The 21,363-nt window shown below is 47.1% G+C and overlaps 1 protein-coding gene across 1 annotated transcript in view; it reads left to right on the top strand.

The window, feature by feature from the left end:
• LOC135914778 (chitinase-3-like protein 1) overlaps positions 1-21,363 on the top strand; it is a 326,619-nt gene that overhangs the window by 158,982 nt on the left and 146,274 nt on the right. The window contains exons 6-8 of the mRNA XM_070539354.1: positions 4,027-4,053; positions 17,530-17,580; positions 19,303-19,449. Of these exons, the coding sequence (XP_070395455.1) occupies positions 4,027-4,053; positions 17,530-17,580; positions 19,303-19,449 (225 nt within the window). The remainder of the gene's footprint in view (positions 1-4,026; positions 4,054-17,529; positions 17,581-19,302; positions 19,450-21,363) is intronic.

Below are 21,363 nucleotides of genomic sequence, written 5' to 3'. Positions count from 1 at the left end.
TTCTGTGCGGAGCTTGATGCCGCCGCATTCAGGCCAGCGCAGGCCTCCATATACGCGATGACGTCTCACGTCACCGCCACCGTTAAACTAGGCGGCGCGACCAATCGAGATGAGGTTGCCAGTCATGTTCACGTGCACGCCCATATACCTATGCCCGTCACCATAACAAGATTCGTGTTTTAGTGGACGATGTTGCTAATCTGGCCTTAGTGTACATAGTCTGCGTGGAGTGTCTGCGTTATAAGCCTGCATTTCAAAACGCGAATAGGCCGTAAAGTGATATTTCACAGTGATAACGTCAATTTATTTCGTGCTGTGAATAGAGCTGCTCCGAACTATCGACATGTGCGCCGCGAACGTTTATTTCGCCAGTAACCTGCATCAAGCCAAATTTACAGTGCTTTCTAAAACCACTCACAACATCAGTTCCTACCTCGATTTACTACAATAGTCCGGTGCCACTCTTGACTGCGGCACCGGCGAGCTCTTCCGCTTGCGTCTTGCCGACCAACTTGCTATCTGTTCAAGCACTCTCGGCGTCATTGAAGATACCGTCTTGTCACCACGTTCCTTATTCAGAGGTGGAGTTGTTGCTTGCGGTGTCGACGCTGATACATTTGATGCTATTGGTGAGCCTGTGCGTTCGACCGCTGTGAAGAAAAGCGTGCTTGTACCTTGCAGGGTCCTCTCTGTGGCCGCGGATGAACTCCACTGTGGGTTGCAAATTGATCGCGTTGGCCTGTTCTGCTACCCGGCGGTATGCGACTTCCCTTTTTTGAAGCGGATACTAGTCTGAGCATGGACGTTTTAACTGATGACATGTTGCACGAAGCACAAGCGCACGGGACTGGCCCGGTGTGAATGAGCACTCGTTACCGTTTCTAAAATGATCAGCAAGTCCCTGTCTTCAGAGACGCCTCTAGCCCTAGTGAACGTCGTTAGCAAGCATGCTTCATTGTTTGATTTCACAAAGAACGCTAACAAACTTACGATTACGTGCACTCGCCACAGGATCGACACGGGGTCTGCGCATCCCATAAGGCAGAAGCCTTACAGCGAGCCCATGTCGCAGCGCAAGATCATCACTCAACGTGTCGACGACATGCTAGCCCAGGGTGTCATCCAGGGTTCCTCTAGCCCTTGGGCGGCGCCGGTTGTCCCCGTGAAAAAGAAAGACGAGTCCTGCAGCTTTTAGTGTCGACTACCAGTCTCAATTCTGCGACGACAAAGGATGTGCGTCCTCTTTCCCTTATCGATGATGTTATCGACTTTCTTCAGTCCGCATCCTACTTTCCATCTGTGGATCTCCTATCGGGCTGCTGGCAGATATCCATGCATTTAGCCGTCAAAGCTCAAACCGCATTTTAGAGACGAGACGGCTTGTTTGGATCCAACGTTTTGCCGCTTGGTTTATGCAACGTGCTTGCGACATTAAAAGGTTTATGGGCACGGTAGTGCGGGGCATGGAATGAAAGACTTGTTTATGTTGTCGTGATGTCGTCACTTTTGGCCACACTTTCGCATAGCGTAATCATTGACGTCATGTTGTTTTGACGCACCTTGAACGAGCTGCGCTTGCGCACAACTGTAGTAAACTAGAACATTTTATAGTGACATAACCGGAAGGGCGCGCTTGGCTTTCAGGCATCCCGATAGGCTCTGAACTGTTCGATGGGGCCAAATGCGAAAACACCCGTGTACTTAGATTTAGGTAGGTGCACGTTAAGGAACCCCAGGTGGTCGGTTTTCCGGAGCACTCCACTAAGACGTGCCTCATAATTAGAAAGTGGTTTTGGCACGTACAACCCCATAATTTAGGCTCTGAACTGCCTAGAGGTACTGCCGCTCTCTTTCAATTGCGGCGCGGATGGCTGAGCCGGCGTGGGGCATGGAGAAGGAATCGTCAGACTACCTCTCCTGCATTTGGCGAGAGTGACGTGAGTGTTTTGTGCACCCATTGGCTTTGTGTTTCATGCGAAAGGCCGTCCCGTTCGTACCGTGTCCCATGTGCGCCTTCGCCGCGTGCAGCACGCGGCATGGCAAAGAGGCGAACAGATTCACACTGCTTCGCTGCGGGCTGCCGCATGTGCTACCCATGTGAACCAAAAGTGTCGCTGTTTGCTGCACCAAGAGACGGTGACCTCCACAAGGAGTGGGTGCGCAACCTTCACCTACAGGATAAAGCGTCCAGTGATAGCACGCTTATTTTCTATCTGGCCGCTTATGTTGCCCGAAAGTTTATCGTGAAGTCAGGGTGTGAGGCATGCTTCACTCGTCTCTTGATGACTCAAGGTGCTGGAGAATGCTTGAGCCTGGCTTCATCCACATGAATAAGATATAATGGTGGCCTCCCCTACTCGGCAAGTATGCGCAAGCGTTTGTTGTAAATTTGGAGGATGACTTACTGAAAGTTTTAGCCTTTCGTAATTGCATTCTTAGTGTGCTTGATGTTCTGGGCCACATTAGGCGAAAGCAAAAGATTTAGATTTGGATGCCAAGACCATTGTGAGCAAGTTGCAGCTAAAGTTAAAGCATTTTATATCACAACACGCTTACAGATTTTTTCACAAGAAGCCTAAAACAGGCTAGCATAAAAAGGCGTGAAGGTGCAAAGCACCTTAAATTGCAAGCGCTAGTTTAGCAAAATTGGTCATTCATACCCGATCATATATATCTTCAGCTTGTACTACATCAGCACAGTAATGAAGTGGTCAAGTCGCACTGATATGGAAAGGTGGGCGAATGAACTTTTTTTCTATACCGTTAGCCGGCGCTTGGCTTGTACTCGGTTCAAAATGCGCTACGCGATGTTCGCGCTTAAATGATTTAGTGGCATAATAATTACCAGAAATGTGCGAATAATGAGTGATCGCACGTGTAACACGAGTGTGTTTAGATAACAGCACCGATAATTTAGAAATCTGCAAATATTGCGGTGCGGGAAAGCCCCAGATACCGTAGGCCGCCACGCCATAGCAGTAAGAAAAGTTGCAGTGGCGCCATCTCGTGGCATGCATGCGAGAACGGGTGGCCTGTGCGGAGCCGTTCATGCCACTAGAATGTATTCTAGTTTATTATACCTTCAACTCGAAGAAATGTAGTTTTGGCCAATCAAAGGTGTTAGTACTTGAACATGTAGTGGAGAAGCATGGTGTGCGACCAGACACACAAAGAGCATCTGCAGTTAGCGAATTTAAATAACCACTCCCATAACGCCAGCTGAGAATTTGCTTGGGTCTTTGCTCGCACTTCCGACGTTTCATACCCGATTTTGCCGATACTGCCTACCCTCTGACTTCATTGCTGCGCAAGGATAAGCCTTTGACCTGGACAGCAGGTTGCGATTTCTCGGTTCGTCAAGTGAAGTTTTTGCTCTCTTCCGCACCCATACTTCGTTATTTTGACTCCTCTGCCACAACAGAATTGCACACCGACGCCAGCTGCATTGGCATCGGCGTGGTCCTCGTCCAGCTGGGCATGCCATTGCCTACGCCAGCCGTTCATAGAGCGAATAGAGCTACACCGCCACTGAGTAGGAGTGCTTCGCTGCCGTTGTCGCTGTCCATAAGTTCTGCCCATATCTTTGCGGACTCCGCTTTACGATGGTCACTGATCCCCATTCACTATGTTGGTTGGTAGGTCTCCGCGACGCGCCTTGCTCGATGGCGGATACGTTTGCAGGTGTCTGACATTTCAGACTGTTACAAGAGTGGCCGCAATCATGCGGACGTCGACTGTCTTTCGAGGCTTCCTGTACCGACAACTGCATTGATGCCGAAAATTTCGCTGAGTTTGTGGCTGCCATCGACGACATTCTTTTTACCGACCTGGCTCCTTCTTAACCTAGCCTTAAGCCACAGCCTTAACGTAGCGGTTGAGACCGTGGACCTACGGACACGTGAAGGTTCAGTGAACGTTATGTATTTATTAATATATTTTTATTTCGTATGGTTCAAATTGATGCAGTTTTATAACATATTCAGTTAACTGAGTACACTAACGATAAACTTCTCTTTTTTTTTTCAGCGAACCAGAAGCCCCTGAGAAACTCCGGTAATTATTTTTGGGTACGTACTCTTCCCGCAAGCATTGATCTAGCCTGCAGTCACGAGTCTTTAGAAACGGTACTGGTACAAGGTGGTACGTTTGACTTGTTGGTGCGTCTTACGAAATGCCGTTGGCGTAGATGGGACAAAAAAACATGACGGGACAAAGAGCTCTGTGTATGTGCCTCTTTATGCCGTCTTGGGTGCGCTACGCCAATGTCATTTAATTTGCGACACTGGAACGCCTAAAGAATGCACTAAAGAGCACATTTTAAATTACTACAGGTTAATATTTTGTTTCCGTGTCATATTCGTTGAGATTGTCATATAAAAATCAAAATCACTCTTAATCAGACTTCTCGCTTGAGCTTGTGCGGAAACGAGAATGAAGCCGTTTTAGTTGAGAACACTCGTCCGCGCTAATGAGTGCACAAGGAAGCCGTGCCTTACCGAGTTGGGCGAAGCATTGATAATACTAACAGTACTGCACGCAAATATGCAGATACTGTAAGAATCATGGATAGCGTATGAATTTTCGGCTGCCTTAGCTAATGTACAGGCCTAATATTTGGTGGCTCGAGAAACAAAATTTTCAGGTTTGCAGGTATTGAAAGAAATAGACGCGAAATAGGGGCTTAACTTTCCATTTAGGTAAATGCAGAGACCCGTTTGTGTTAATTGAACTGTCGATGATGATCCATCTCGCGGGTTAATAACATGGACTGGCTCAAACTTTTTATAACAAATAGTTCAGCGATTGCCAACGTTTACGTTCCTGACTCTTAATGCTTCAAAGTTTGTTACCCCTGTACACATGAACAATCTCGCAGCGCTCTCCTTTGCACCAATGAGCTCGGCCTAGCAGAACCCGGCTACATGTTTTGCGCTATGACCTGCTCCATATGAACGAGCTGAAGCACTCATTGGATATGTCGGAAACTTGCCACACAAATACAAAGATGTCTTTATGCCTTAAAGACACCCGATTGAAATAAAATTTCGATCCCACAAAAAAGAAATGTGGCCCGAAATAAAGGGTAAGGCTAGTGTATATGTGAGTTAGAATAGGTGAAGCAGCCGAGCTAGAAATAAAGCTTTTGAGGTTCCTCGAATTGAGCCGAAAAGGAAATACGCCAGCACCATGCGAGTACACAAAGCTGATTTTACCTACATCTGATAGAGTACAGGTACTGATGACGGGGTTCTTAAGGAACCTATGCTAACGGTGAAACCTGTCTTGCTTTCAGGCGAGCACCTTTAATTCACCCAAGCAAGTATGCAGAGTGATGGCTTCATGCTGCACAAATGTCCTTATTAATTATGTGACATCAAAACGCTTAAACAAAAAGAAAGAAACGCATAATACGCATTGCCACCTTAAGTAATAACTAGCTCAAGTGCTTTAGCATACCCGAAAGCCTAAACTCTTTGCAAACCTAGTGGATTGCAACCCGTACATTCAGCTCTGCCATTTCTTATACTCTTTATTAACAGAGGACACCTGCCACGTGACAGCTTCCTTCAGGGTGGTGACGGAGAGTACGCGTGCGTTTCGGCAGCGCGTTTTTTTTTTTTTTCTGTCACACGCAGCCTCGTACGGCAGTTTCTTTTAAAGCTTAATATGAAATGATGACAATGGAGTTTTCGACGTCTACTGTGCTCCTCGTGACAAATTATGAGCCCACGAGAAGGTAGCTAATAGAATATGCCCACACACTGCGTAGGTCCATCACGCAACCTACTTAAAGAAGTGCAAATTTAGAAATAGACAGGAAGTATTGAAAAAGAAAGCTTACCATCAGGACCCATAAAACGTGTTCTGCGCTATTAAAGTTTTGATTTCAAAATCACCGTGTTTTGGGCAAAACGTATTAGTATTGATTTTGCGCTGCAATTCATCAAATCAAACTGGATTTCAAGACTATTCTTGAAATCCACTATCTATTCGGAGGTTTCGCATTCGTTAGGGTGGGATGGCGAAGTCCAAGTAAGTAGGATCTTTCACTGCGTGTGGGTGTCGTAACGACAGTTTGCTCCCGAGGTTGCCGCTGCTCAAAGGCACTCTCAATGCATACGAGAGTTGATGCTCGGCAATGGCCAAATTGTACCTGCTTGTCAGTGACTGCCATCGCAAAGACCGGGAAGTTTCCTTCTTTTGGAGTTTATTTGCAACATTGCACTGAAAGGTTACACAATTTTAAACTCTTTCCGTACCGCGCGCCTATTGGGCATCGTTAGCCCGCTAACGATGCTTTGAAACGCTGGTTTCGATTTTCGCCCCGCCCATGGAGACACTCCTGTAGCGAAGTGACGCAGCTCTTAGTGTCCTAGCACATTAGCTAACCAAGGAGGTGGCGACGAAGGGGGACGCGCTCAGGCAGGGGCGAGTACGGATACGCAGATACGAAGACGACGAAAGGTATCATTCGAATAACTCGGTTTATAAACTGGGCATTTACTTTAAGTCTACACTATACATATATTAACGTACAAAGTGATGTCATACCCGCCGTTGACGGCCTGCCTGACCAGCCTGGTTTCCCGTGGTGAAGCGGCGCCATATGCTGCTGCCTCCTTGCTCTCTTCAAAACTACTCAGACCCTAGGGACGCAAGGACCGCCGGTAGGCGCAGACGTCTCAACTAAAGGCCTACTCCGACCAGCCAGGCAGGCCAGTAGGGTCCAATAACAGTGGAAGCTTAAGATACCAGAAATGGTCACGAACGCAGCCCGTAAACCCAATCAAGTTCCCCATAACTAATCAGTTTCTGCCGCCCGCTACAGCCGAGCGTGAGAACGGCGCGCGACACGTGCGCGAAGTAAGCCAGGTACGCGGGCGTCGGCCAGCCGGGAGGAGCAACGCCCGACGAGGCACCGCCGTAGCCGTCATTCCCGCATAAAGGCTTCCCCCGCATCGAGGAACCTACAATATTGGCCAAGAGAAAGGGGCGCGCGGTTACACTCTCTTCACCACACTGCGCTATCGGACATGAAAAGGGAGAACCAACTTTTGTTTTCTAAGCAGTTCGCTTTTTCCCCCAGGCGGCGATATTACAACGCACTCCGCAGTTTTCAAGATCATCAAAGTATCAAGCAAATATGGCCGCCTGCTATTGATGGTGTGAAACACCGTTTTCGAGACCTTGCGCGCCGCTGACGGACACTCTGCACAATACTGGATGTGAAGAAAGGGATTAACATTTTTATATTCTGAACAGTTCTATTTTTCCCTGCAAGGTTCTAATTCTTAATGCACTGCCAAATTTTCAAAATTGTCAAAGATAACGGTGGGCTCCTGAATAGGAGCTTACCGTTATCATTTAAGAGGAAAGCATACAATCAGTGCAGTTTACGGGAGCTGCCATATGGGGCAGAGACATGGAGACTGGCAAAAATGCTTGGAGAGAGACAAAGGTAGCTTTTTCCCCGCAGGCTAATAATTTTCAATGCAGTCTCGCGTATTCAAGATCGACGACGTATCAAGCAGAAATGGCCGCCAGCTATTGATGGTTTGAAACGCCGCTTTCGAGACTTCTCGCGCAGTTCAGGGGACACCCTGTGCCATATGAGACCTGATAGAGGACGTTTGTTTTCTGAGTAGTCACCTTTTTCACTGCAAGGTAATATTTTTCAATGCATTCCCAAGTATTTAAGATCTTCGAAGAATCAAGCAGAAATGGCCGCCTTCTATCGATGGTTTGAAACATCGCTTTCGAGACCTCTCGCGCCGCTCAGGGGACACCATCTGCCATATGAGACCAGACGGAGGATGTTTGTTTTCTAAGTAGTTAGCTTTTTCACCACAAGGCAATAATTTCCAGTGCAGTCCCAAGTGTACAAGATAGTCGAAGTATAAAGCAGAAATGATGGCCTGCTACTGATGTCTTGAAACGTCGCTTTCGAGTCCTCTCGCACCGCTCAGGGGACACCATCTGCCATATAAGACCTGATGGACGATGTTTGTTTTCTAAGTAGTTAGTTAGCTTTCATTGATTACGAGAAAGCATTTGATTCTGTCGAAACCTCAACAGTCATGGAGGCATTGCGGAATCAGGGTGTAGACGAGCCGTACGTAAAAATACTGAAAGATATCTATAGCGGCTCCACAGCCACCGTAGTCCTCCATAAGGAAAGCAACAAAATCCCAATAAAGAAAGGCGTGAGGCAGGGAGATACGATCTCTCCAATGTTATTCACAGCGTGTTTACAGGAGGTATTCAGAGATCTGGATTGGGTTAAATGGAGATAAAAGTTAATGGAGAATACCTTAGTAACTTGCGATTTGCTGATATTGCTTTGCTTAGTAACTCAGGCGGCCAACTGCAATGCATTCTCACTGACCTGGAGAGGCAAAGCAGAAGAGTGGGTCTAAAAATTAATCTACAGAAAACTAAAGTAGTGTATAACGGTCTCGGAAGAGAACAGCAATTTACAATAGGCAGCGAGGCACTGGAAGTCGTAAGGGAATACATCTACTTAGGGCAGGTAGTCACTGCGGATCCGGATCATGAGACGGAAATAATCAGAATAAGAATGGGCTGGGGTGAATTTTGCCGGCATTCTCAGATCATGAACAGCAGGTTGCCATTATCCCTCAAGAGAAAAGTGTATAATAACTGTGTCTTACCAGTACTCACCTACGGGGCAGAAACCTGGAGGCTTACGAAAAGGGTTCTACTCAAATTGAGGACGACGCAACGAGCTATGGAAAGAATAACGATAGGTGTAACGTTAAGGGATAAGTAAAGAGCAGATTGGGTGAGGGAACAAACACGAATTAATGACATCTTAGTTGAAATCCAGAAAAAGAAATGGGCATGGGCAGGACATGTAATGAGGAGGGAAGATAACCGATGGTCATTAAGGGTTACGGACTGGATTCCAAGGGAAGGGAAGCGTAGCAGGGGGCGGCAGAAAGTTACGTGGGTGGATGAGATTAAGAAGTTTGCGGGGACGGCATGGCCACAAATAATGCATGACCGGGGTTGTTGGAGAAATATGGGAGAGGCCTTTGCCCTGCAGGGAGCGTCACCAGGCTGATGATGATGATGAGGATAATGATGGGCTTTTTTTCCGCAAGGTAATAATTTTCAATGCAGTCTCGAGGATTCAAGATTGACGACGTATCAAGCAGAAATGGCTGCCTGCTATTGATGATCTGAAAGGCAGCTTTCGAGACCTCACGCGCCACTCAGGTGACACCATGTGGCATATGAGACCTGACAGAGGATGTTTGTTTTATTAGTAGTTAGCTTTTTCCCTGCAAAGTAATATTTTTAAATGCAGTCCCAAGTATTTAGGATCTTCGGAGAATCAAGCAACAATGGCTGCCAGCTATTGGTGGTTTGAAACAGCGCTTTCGAGACCTCTCGCGCCACTCAGGGGACACCATCTGCTATATGAGACCTCACGGAGCATGTTCGTTTTCTAAATAGTTAGCTTTTTCACAGCTAATTAATGACTTTAAATGCAATCCTATGTATTCAAGATTGTCTAAGTATCAAGCGGAAATGGCCGCTTGCTATTGATGTTTTGAAACGTCGCTTTCGAGACCTCTCGCGCTGCTCATGGGACACCATATGCCATATGAGACCTGATAGAGGATGTTTCTATTCTAAGTAGTTAGCTTTTCCCCCGCAAGGTCATAATTTTCAATGCAGTCCCATGTATAGATGATCGTCGAAATATCAAGCGGAAATGGCCGCCTGCTATTGATGATTTGAAACGTAGCTTTCGAGACCTCTCGCGGCGCTCAGGGGCACCCTCTGCCATATGAAACCAGATGAAGGATGTTTGTTTTCTAAGTAGTTAGCTTTTCCCCAGCAAGGTAATAATTTTCAATGCAGCTTCGAGTATTCAAGATGGTTGACGTATCAAGCCAAAATAGCCGCCTGCTATTGATGGTTTGAAGCGTCACTTTCGAGACCTCTCGCGCCGCACAGAGGACACCAAGTGCCATAAGAGACCTGACGTAGGATGTTTGTTTAAGTAGTTAGCTTTTTCCCTGCAAGGTAATATTTTTCAATGCAGTGTCAAGTATTCAAGATCATCGAAGTATCTAGCAGAATGGCCGCTTGCTATTTACATTTTGAAACGTCGCTTTCGAGACCTCTCGTTCCACTCAGGAGACACCATGTGTCATGTGAGACCTGATAGAGGTTGTTCGTATTCTAAGTAGTTAGCTTTTTCCCCGCAAGATAATTTTCAATGCAGTCCCAAGTATTCAATATTGTTGCACGAAGAAAGCTGGCCCACGAGTATAAAATATAGAATATTTACAAAAGAAGTATATGGCGTTCAGGCAACTGCCAGACTTCGTGCTCCTCTAGTTCAATTCAACTTCTTTCTTTTCTTCACCGTAACATCACCCTCCCGGTGGATTAGCTCCATCGCTGTGCAAGTTATAGAGCCTCACTTAATGGTGGACATGGGGCTTGAGCCTGACGACATGGAACAACATTGCTGGTGACGTTGGGATGCACAGAAAGCTGACCGACTGGGGCGATCTCGTATGTGACGTCGGACAGTTGGCGTAAGATCTGGTGCGGAACAGAATAACGCGAAAGTAGTTTTTCTGATAAGCCGACGCGACGTGAAGGCGTCCAGAGAAGGACAAGGGAACCATGTGACAAATGGGAGTCTCGGTGCCGAAGGTCGCAGCATCGGTTTTGGGAAGCTTGCGAGACTGTGAGACGATGACGGGCGACTTCTCGGGCCTGGGCGGCTAAGTCAATAGCATCGCGAGCGTAAGCAGTGCTGGATGATTGTACTGCGGAAGATAACAACGTGTCAAAGGGCAAGGTGGGGTCGCGGCCATACAACAGGTAAAATGGTGAAAATCCGGCAGTGTCATGACGGGACGAGTTGCATGCGAAAGTGACGTACGGTAAAGCGACGTCCCAGTCGCGGTGATCGTCGGAAACGTACATGGCCAGCATTTCAGTTTGCGTGCGGTTGAGTCGCTCGGTGAGGCCGTTCATTTGAGGGTAGTACGCGGTAGCAATCTGGTGTTCTGTAGAACAGGAGCGGAGGAGATCATCGACGACCTTCGATAGAAAGTAGAGGCCGCGATCCGTCCGCAACTGGCGAGGGGCGCCCTGGTGCAGGATGACGTCGTATAGTAAGAAGTCGGTGACATTTGTAGCGCAGCTGGTTGGTAGCGCTCGTGCGATGGCATATCTCGTGACATAATCGTGACGCAATGCCCTACGGGCAAGTCGTCCAGCTGGGTCCTTCGAAGAGGAGAGCCAGTAGAACGCGTGATGATCGGTTACGACGCAGAAGCTCCGACCGAAAAGGTACGGCCGATATTTCGCGACCGCCCATACGAGCGCGAGACATTCTCTCTCAGTGATGGAGTAATTTCGCTCGGCCATGGAAAGAAGGCAGCTAGCGTAAGCGATGACACGGTCTTGGACCTGTTGACGCTGACCGAGGACAGCGCCTAGGCCATAACCACTCACGTCAGTTCGTGCTTCAGTGGGCGCCGAAGGGTCAAAATGTGACAGAATTGGGGAAGTTGTAAGTCGCTCAATTAGGGCAGAGAATCTTTCTCCTGAAGAGGTCCCCAGGAGAAAGAGACATCTTTCTTAAGAAGGTCGGTGAGAGTGTGAGCGATGTCGGCAGTTTTTCACAAATCGCCGGAAGTAAGAGCATAAGCCCAAAAAACTACGGACATCGTTCGTTGAACAAGCTACAGGGAAATTTCGCACGGCGTGAACTTTCTGTGGATCAGGTTGGAATCTGGTGGCGTTTGCGAGATGGCCGAGCATGTTAATTTCACGGCGACCGTAATGGCACTTGGAGGAGTTTAGCTGAAGGCCAGCCCCGCGAAACACGGAGAGTATGGTTGTGAGGCACCGCAGGTGACTCTCAAAGTTCGGCGAAAACACAATCACATCATCGAGGTAACAGAGGCATGTAGACCACTTCAAGCCGCGCAAGAGAGAGTCCTTCATTCGTTCGAATGTAGCTGGCGCATTGCATAAACCAAAGGGCACGACATTAAATTGGTACAGACCGTCCGGTGTGACGAAGGTGGTTTTCTCGCGGTCCATCTCTTCGACGCTAATCTGCCAATAGCCGGAGCGGAGGTCAAATGATGAAAAATATTGGGATCCGCGAAGGAAGTCTAGAGCGTCACCAATGCAAGGCAGGGGATAAACATCCTTCTTTGTAATCCTGTTGAGGTGACGGGAGTCAACACAGAAGCGCCACGGGTTGTCTTTTTTCTTTACTAAGACAACCGGTGATGCCCACGGGCTTCTGAAAGGTTCAATGATGTCTTTGTCTATCATCCTGTCTACCTCTTTCTGTATGATGGCCCTTTCTGTTGCGGAGACATGATATGGTCACCTATGATTGGGGCTGGCGTCACCAGCGTTGAAGCTATGCGTGACAACAGATGTCTGGCCAAGTGGACGGTCGTCCAAATCAAAGATGTCCCGATAAGGTGACAGGAGGTGACGAAGAGCTGCTGTTTGCTCGGAAGGAAGGTCAGGGGCGATCATCTTAGAAACATCGTCTGCGGGCGTCGAGTACGGAGGAGTGCGTGACAAAGGTCCGTTGGTACTGAGGAACGATTGAGGGGTCAGAGAAGAAACCTCAAATTCTTCCAAAGGAGTGATATGCGCTATGGCGATACCGTGTGGTAGCACATGCGACAAAAATCCAAAATTGACGATGAGCACGCGAGCGCAGTTTTCGCGGATACGGATTAAGGTGCTCGGTAGGGCAATATTGCGCGAGGAAATAACGTCAGTAAGCGGCGAGACGATGTACTCGCCATTAGGTACGGGAGGCCAGGGCGTCAGGAGGACATTTGTAGCCGCTTGTGCAGACAGCCTTGCAAACTCAGCAGAACATAAGCGGTGTGAAGCACAAGTTGTGGCGTCGGCAGGAAGCGGCAGATCCAACTGTAAAACATCTGCAGAGCAGTCAATTTGGGCAGAGTGTTTCGAAAGGAAGTCGAGGCCGAGAATTAGGTCGTGCGGACAATGTTGAAGGACGATAAATAGAACAACGGTATAATGGCCCCCAATCGTCACACGTGCTGTGCACATTCCAAGGACAGGTGAAGTACTCCCATCGGCGAGTCGCACAGTGCCCGGTACGGCCGGTGTCAGCACCTTTCTGACCCTTCGGTGGAGAGCAGCGCTCATAACTGAAAGCTGCGCTCCTGTATCAACGAGAGATCTAACAGGAACGCCATCAACTTCAATGTCCAGTGGTTTGCACATGTAGGCAGGGTCAACAGAGGATTTGTGGGCCGGGTCGGAGTTGCATCTTCACCTCCGGGAGCTGCACCGCCTAGTATCCTGATGCGAAGTGACCGGTTGCAGAAGGGGACGAAGAGCGGTGAACGAGAGGCGAATGGGACCTACGACCTTGCGGAGACGGGGAGCAGCTGGATATTGGTGGAGCACTGTCGGCGTTGATGTTCCTAGTCGGCGTATAGGGCGAAAAAGTAGGATTGTCTGGTACATGGTGGTAGGGACTCGGAGACGACCGTCGAGGAGGCAACGACCAGTGGTTGCGGCAATGACGGGCGATGTGTCCAATACCGGAACAATTAAAACAGATGGCTTTATCATGCGCTTTGCGCCAGTCAGCTGGGTTGCGACGGAGTGGCGGAAAGCTTTCCGTCTGGGAGCGAGCGGCCGGAGAAATCTGATAGGTGTTTGTATGGCGGACCGAGCAGAGAGATGGAATGCCCAAACTTGCCATTTCCTCCCGAACGACCGCTTTTATAAGGGAGATAACTGGCACGCTTTCACGACAGTCGGAACGAACTGGAGCCGGAGCCATGCCTTCAAGCTCACGGCGAACGATGCGTGTGATATCTTCGGGTCCTGTGGGCTGAACGAACCACGGCGGGTCTTCGCAAGAAGACGTCGCGGCGGTATTGGGCAATGGGCCGAAAGCTTGAACGACGCGGCGGCCCTTCGCTTGTTCGAAGCGCAGGCACACATTTATAATTGCGTCCACAGTGGCACAATCCTTGCACATCAGGAGATTGAAAACATCGTCTGCAATACCTTTCAGTATGTGACCAAACTTGTCTGCCTCGGTCATGTTATCAGCCTTGCTACAGAGGGCCAGCACATCCTGTATTTAGACGACATAGGACTCTGTGGACGTTTGAGCGCGACAGGCAAGTTCTTTTTTTGCCGCCAGCTGACGACCGACAGGCCTGCCAAGCAGGTATCGCATTTTTTCTTTGCAGACATCCCAGCACGTTAGGTCAGCTTCGTGTGTGTCGCACCATTGCTTTGCAGTTCCTCTTAGACAAAATATCACGTTCGCTAGCATCATTGTTGGATCCCACCTGTTGTCGCACACTCGCTCGTACATTCTAAGCCAACCCTCGATGTCAGCATTGTCGGTGCCACAAAATGTCCCCTGGACCCCTTGGATGAGTGAGGATGACCGTTGGCAAGGGCTGCTGAGGCGTTGTCGCTTGTGTCGGTTGATTTGCCATTGTGGCGGCAGGTAGATGACGTCCGCTGCGATGTTCCGTGATTGTACCCCGCACCTTCCACCAGAATGTTCCAAAAGGAAAGCAGGCCCACGAGCATAAAATATTGTATATTTACAAAAGAAGTATATGGCGTTCAGGCAACTGCCAGGCTTTGTCTTCCTCTAGTTCAATTCAACTTGTTTCTTCTCTTCACCGTAACAATATCGTCGAAGTATCAAGCAGAAATGGCCGCCTGCTATTGATGGTTTCAAACGTCGCATTCGAGACCTCTCGTTCCGCTCAGGGAACACCATGTGTCATGTGAGACCTGATACTGGATGTTTGTATTCAAAGTAGTTAGCCTTTTCCCCGCAAGATAATAATTTTCGATGCAGTCAAATTATTCAATATCGTTTAAATATCAAGCAGGAATGGCCACCTGCTATTGATGGTTTGAAACGTCGCTTTCGAGACCTCTCGCGCCACTCAGGGGACACCATGTGCCATATGAGACCTGATGGAGAATGTTTGTATCCTAAGTAGGTAGCTTTTTTCCCCGCAAGGTAATAATTTTCAATGCAGTCCCAATTATTCAAGATCGTCGAAGTATCAAGCAGAAATGGCTGCCTGCTATGATGGTTGCAAACGTCGCATTCGAGACCTCTCGTGCCGCTCAGGGGACACCATGTGCCACATGAGACCTCATAGAGGATCTTTGTATTCTAAGTAGGTAGCTTTTTCCCCGCAAGGTAATAATTTTCAATGCAGTCCCAAGTATTCAAGATCGTCGAAGTATCAAGCAGAAATGGCCGCCTGCTATTGATGGTTTCAAACGTCACTTTCGAGACCTCTCGCGCCACTCAGGGGACACCATGTGCCATATGAGACCTGACGGAGAATCTTTGTATTCTAAGTAGGTAGCTTTTTCCCCGCAAGGTAATAGTTTTCTATGCAGTCCCAAGTATTCAAGATCGTCGAAGTATCAAGCAGAAATGGCGGCCTGCTATTGATGGTTTCAAACGTCGCATTCGAGACCTCTCGCGCCACTCAGGGGACACCATGTGCCATATGAGACCTGATAGAGGATCTTTGTATTCTAAGTAGGTAGCTTTTTCCCCGTAGGGTAATAATTTTCAATGCAGTCCCAAGTATTCAAAATCGTCGAAGTATCAAGCAGAAATGGCCGCCTGCTATTGATGGTTTCAAACGTCGCATTCGAGACCTCTCGTTCCGCTCAGGGGACACCATGTGCCATATGAGACCTGTTAGAGGATCTCTGTATTCTAAGTAGGTAGCTTTTTCCCGTAATTTTCAATGCAGTCCCAAGTATTCAAGATCGTCGAAGTATCAAGCAGAAATGGCCGCCTGCTATTGATGGTTTCAAACGTCGCATTCGAGACCTCTCACGCCACTCAGGGGACACCATGTGCCATATGAGACCTGATAGAGGATCTTTGTATTCTAAGTAGGCAGCTTTTTCCCCGCAAGGTAATAATTTTCAATGCAGTCCCAAGTATTCAAGATCGTAGAAGTATCAAGCAGAAATGGCCGCCTGCTATTGATGGTTTCAAACGTCACTTTCGAGACCTCTCGCGCCACTCAGGGGACACCATGTGCCATATGAGACCTGATAGAGGATCTTTGTATTCTAAGTAGGTAGCTTTTTCCCCGCAAAGTAATAATTTTCAATGCAGTCCCAAGTATTCAAGATCGTCGAAGTATCAAGCAGAAATGGCCGCCTGCTATTGATGGTTTCAAACGTCGCATTCGAGACCTCTCGCGCCGCTCAGGGGACACAATGTGCCATATGAGACCTGATAGAGGGTCTTTGTATTCTAAGTTGGTAGCTTTTTCCCCGCAAGGTTATAATTTTCAATGCAGTCCCAAATATTCAAGATCGTCGAAGTATCAAGCAGAAATGGCCGCCTGCTATTGATTGTTTCAAACGTCGCTTTCGAGACCTCTCGTGCCGCTCAGGGGACACCATGTGACACATGAGACCTGATAGAGGATCTTTGTATTCTAAGTAGGCAGCTTTTTCCCCGCAAGGTAATAATTTTCAATGCAGTCCGAAGTATCCAAGATCGTCGAAGTATCAAGCAGAAATGGCCGCCTGCTATTGATGGTTTCAAACGTCGCATTCGAGACCTCTCGTGCCGCTCAGGGGACATTATGGGCCTTATGAGACCTGATGGAGGATGTTTGTTTTCTGAGTAGTTAGCTTTTTCCGCGCAAGGTAATATTTTTCAATGCAGTCCCAAGTATTCAAGTACGTTCAATGAATATTCAATGATCACTTCTGAATTAAACTGAGAGGCCAGTACACCATTACTACCGCAGGTTTCTGCCGTTCTAGGTGCCACATTTTTTTTGTTTCAGCTGGCATTTTATTGTCGGGATCACTGAAATGTGGTATCAGTAATACCGGTGTTTGTGGCGTTTGCATATTCACGTGGCTTAAGAGACTTTATTGCGTCTTTTCTTTGTGTGGTCCTTTTAAGCGCCTAAATCTACTGGCATAGACTTAGATTAATTGTGAATGTACGTGCCGTACCTCGCAATATCTATAAATAAAGCGAATTCGCCAATATAGGGAATGGTAATTGATGGCATATGCATCTCTAACTGGTTCATCTAACATTGGCACGTATAGCAAGGTAGTTATGGAGATCATAATCATCATCATGTTCACAATCTTCTTCAGCCTATTTTTATGTACCAATGCAGGTGGAAGGCCTCTCTCAGCGATCTTCTTTTACCCATGCCTTGGCCTACCTGATTCCAATTTGCGCCTGCATATCTCCTAATTTCATCATGTCACCTAAGTTTCTGCCGTCCTCCACTGCGCTTTCCTTCTTTTGGCACCCGTTCTGTAACGCTATTGGTCCACCGTTAATCTACCCTCCGTGTTACATGGCATGCTAAATATGTGGCCATGATATGACCTTTAACTTATATGGCCTGCTCGAGAATGAGACATTCGTCAGCACAATGTGCACATTTAAATGAACGAATCTTTTCCCAGTTACAGCGTTCGAGACTCCGCAGAGGTCGGCGAGGACACCCCATCTGCCACGTGAGTGTTGATTCACATTACGTGTGTTATATTACAGTGCGGTATGTTGGGAGGCACCTTGCCTGTTTTGCGGTTTTTCCAAAGCAGATCGCAAGCGTGTCCATTCGAAATGCGTGAATATTGAAGTTACGAATATGTAAGAAATATAACGCATTTTCTTTTGGTATGCTTACTTGAAAATGAAATATTCGTTATCTATGAATATCAGTACAAACCACATATTTCTCATAGGCCGAGAAATGTGCTGCGTCGGCTAAATAAAGTATAGCAAGGTATTGGAAGTGAAAAAGCGACAAATGTTCTTGAACTAATGCAGAAACGAAATGACTAGTGCAAGCTCTATTTTCGATTTTGCAGTGAAAGCCTGCATGACAACTTGGCATTTTCGCTCCTGGCTTGTAGTTTTGGGATCCTTGCAGTCTAGTCATGTGGCAGTTTTGTCTTTTCGGCTACAAGTGGTGATGTTTTCCTCGCATCGGACTTTTAAGATGTTTCGATGGAGTACAGGTGCTTCACAAGCTTTGTTTCTTTTTTCCCACTATTTCTGATCTTTGTTGAACCACCATTTCTTTAGTCTTTTATAAAAGTGAAGTCACACAGCAGCCATTCCATCTTGGAAAGCTCGTTTGCAACCGGCCTATACAAATGTTGAGAGACTAATATTGCAGTTATTCTGATGGCAATCAATGATATTGCGTTTGAAGCTGATCCTAATTTTCGCATTTAGTTGATCTTTTTTTCCCTAGTTTTAATGAGTGGTGCATAATTATGCCGAAATTAGTAAGGCTGTGTTAAATATATGCGCCTGCGTTTGCCTATTGAATATTCGACTCGATATTAGACAATTAGTATAGAACTCGTATTGGACAATGTTGATATTCCTCCACCTCTAGGATTATATGCTACCTAAAGTCCTGTTTATCAAGTTTCCGAAATATTATAGAGTACAATATAGGACTCCTGCTTTGTCATTACCGCTACCGCTTTGGTTAGCTGGAATTTGATGCATGACTGCAAACTAAACATCGAGAAGTGTTTTCGGTTGTGGCAGGAGTCATATGACGATGTTCATAGAGGGGCCTGCAAAACTACATTGTGTTATTTGGCGCACTGTAGAGGAGACATACACGAAGAGCGGAAGGCTATGGCCTCGCAGTTCACCAGAGGAAGTCTGTCAACAGCGTGAAGAGGGTACTAACGTGATCAAGGAATGAGACTATGCGCGTGAAGCGGTGGTGTTTCTGGTGGTAAGGAAATGGAAACCTTAAGCAGTCGCCATATTTTAATTGACGTCCGCCTTGTGTTAACGGATAGGGGGCACGGCTGTCGGTAATGCGTAAAATAGGAATATACCGCAAAAAAGGATGTACAAGGGTGCCGTTCGTCGCCATCCGCGTGGTTCTTTACATATTGGCAACGCTCAGAGGAAAATACGTTGCAGGCAGATTGGTGCTCAACTCTTATCTTGATGGAATGGAAGGGCAGTCGACAATGACGATAATTTCTGTTATAGGTGAAAGTGCCCCCTTCAGCAACTAAATAAAATCCTAGTGGCGTCAACAAGGTGCCCGACCGCTAGCCCACATTCAAGTTCTCTATGTTTTATTGATAACACAAGAGGGGAGGAGGATGGATAAGCATTAGGTACTCCTTAGCAGTGCGACCAAATGCGTACGCGAATCCTATGTTAAGTACTCCCTTCACTTGCGCCACTCTTCACAGGTGTGGAGCCACCAGTGCCGCCACATACGCCGCCGCCACCTCCCAACACGGATGTTGAAAAGGCACCATCAGCAGCGCTGAACAAGAGCGAAGAGATGCCGGTGGGTTCAACGTCCGAAACTCCGCCAGGAGAGTCCACAGAGCCAGGCACGTTAGTCTCCATGTACGCTTCCTAAAACCATCCTCAACTAGCTCTTTGTCATTCTCACTCGGAATTTCCCCGATACCACACAGGCCGAACCGGGTAACCGGTTCTGAAATGGCTACAGGAGCTGGCGCTTTCATCTGGAATGTTTGAAGCCTTGAGCAAAAGTTGAAATGGAAGCAATTTTCATCCGCTTCGTAACAGAGAATGATCGTAGTGTATTTGTAAGTAAGCACAGCAGCCCATTGCCTCCAGCGTTTTAGTGGTCTACTCGGCAAACAAAATCGCTTATGACGCTGTACAGAGGGCTAGATGTGTCCAAGTGGAGCCCACGCCTCACCAGTCATGTTGTCGTCTGACATCCTCTTCAGATAAGCCAGAAATTGAGGTGGTGTGGTGCAAAGTACAGCTGCAGAAAGGCTGCATATTTGTAGGCGCTGTCTACAGACCACCTAACACTGAGATAAGTTATCTAGAACATCTTCTGGATTATATGCATGATCACATGACGAACGGCAAAATAATCATGGCTGGTGATTTTAACTTGCCTGAAATGGAATGGTCATCAAAAAAAGTGCGAGGTGCTGCGAATGACGCCATATTGGATATATTGATCAACTTTAACCTCAAGCAACTCGTACGCGTCCCCACACGTATCCCGGGCAATTCCAGTTCTGTTCTAGACGTTGTTCTTGTTAGTGACCATTTCCTGAACGACCAGACATCCACCGAAATTTTAGACGGCATATCCGATCATAAATTTGTCCTATGCACACTGCCTCTACCTGGTCTTGTACGACACCACGGCCCTATAAAGCACGTTCTTGCATTCAACAGAGCAGACAACGATGCAGTAATCACATATCTCACTCACGAATTTCTTGACTTTTCAGATCTTTGCTCGGATAAAAACTCCTCGATAGATCATGTATGGTTGCAGTTCAAAGCACACGTCGTGCATTGTATTGAAAATTTCGTCCCACTAGAGCGCAAACTTACAAGAAAATATAATCCATGGATCACTCGCGAAATAATTCATATTAAACGTAAAATTAGTAGGCTGAGGAAAGGTAGGAGGTCTGGTTTAGCCGCTAATATCACCGCTCAGATTTACGCGCTATCTAAAAGATTGAAAAGCAAGATACGCGTTTCCAAAATACACTACTATGGTGCCACTCTATCCAAGTTCATGAAAACGTCACCAGCAAAATTTTGGCGTTACGTCAATGGTAAACATAGCGATAGGAAGGCTTCTCCTTCAATACAAACAAAAGATAAGGCGGATCAATTCAATCGCTACTTCCAGTCGATTTTCACAATCGATAATGCACTAGTGAAACATTCCCAGACTATCACATCTACCAAAAATAAATTGCTAGAAACCCCAGATATAACTGACAGTGGTATACTGTGTCTGCTATTAAACCTTGATGAGAAAAAGAGCTGTGGCTCAGACGGGCTACCGAACGCTTTTCTCAAACAGTATGCAGATCCAGTTAGTAAGTATCTACGCTTAATATTCACAAAATCTATCCAGGATTCACAGATTCCTTCTGAAAGGAAAGTCGCAAAAATAATCCCAGTGCATAAATTCAGCGACAAGACGATCCCACCAAACTACAGGCCCATTTCCTTGACGTGTACCAGCTGTAAAATACTCGAGCATATTATCCTCAAATTCATCACAAAGTTTGTCGAAGGCAATGATCTGCTACACCCCAACCAGCACGGATTCCGGAGAGGCCTATCGACCGTTACTCAACTCGTCGAGATAATGCACGACTTGGCCCAAGGCATCCCATTTTGACATATTTTTTACGGATTTCTCAACGGTGTTTGATCGGGTTTCCCATGAAAAGCTAGTTATCCAGCTGGTCCGCAAACTTGGGGATGGGCCAATGACTCGATGGTTGTCA

Source organism: Dermacentor albipictus, chromosome 5 (genome assembly GCF_038994185.2).
Source record: "Dermacentor albipictus isolate Rhodes 1998 colony chromosome 5, USDA_Dalb.pri_finalv2, whole genome shotgun sequence".
Lineage (NCBI taxonomy): Eukaryota > Metazoa > Arthropoda > Arachnida > Ixodida > Ixodidae > Dermacentor > Dermacentor albipictus.
Note: the sequence above shows the minus strand (reverse complement) of the source record. Positions and strands in the feature narration are given on the sequence as shown.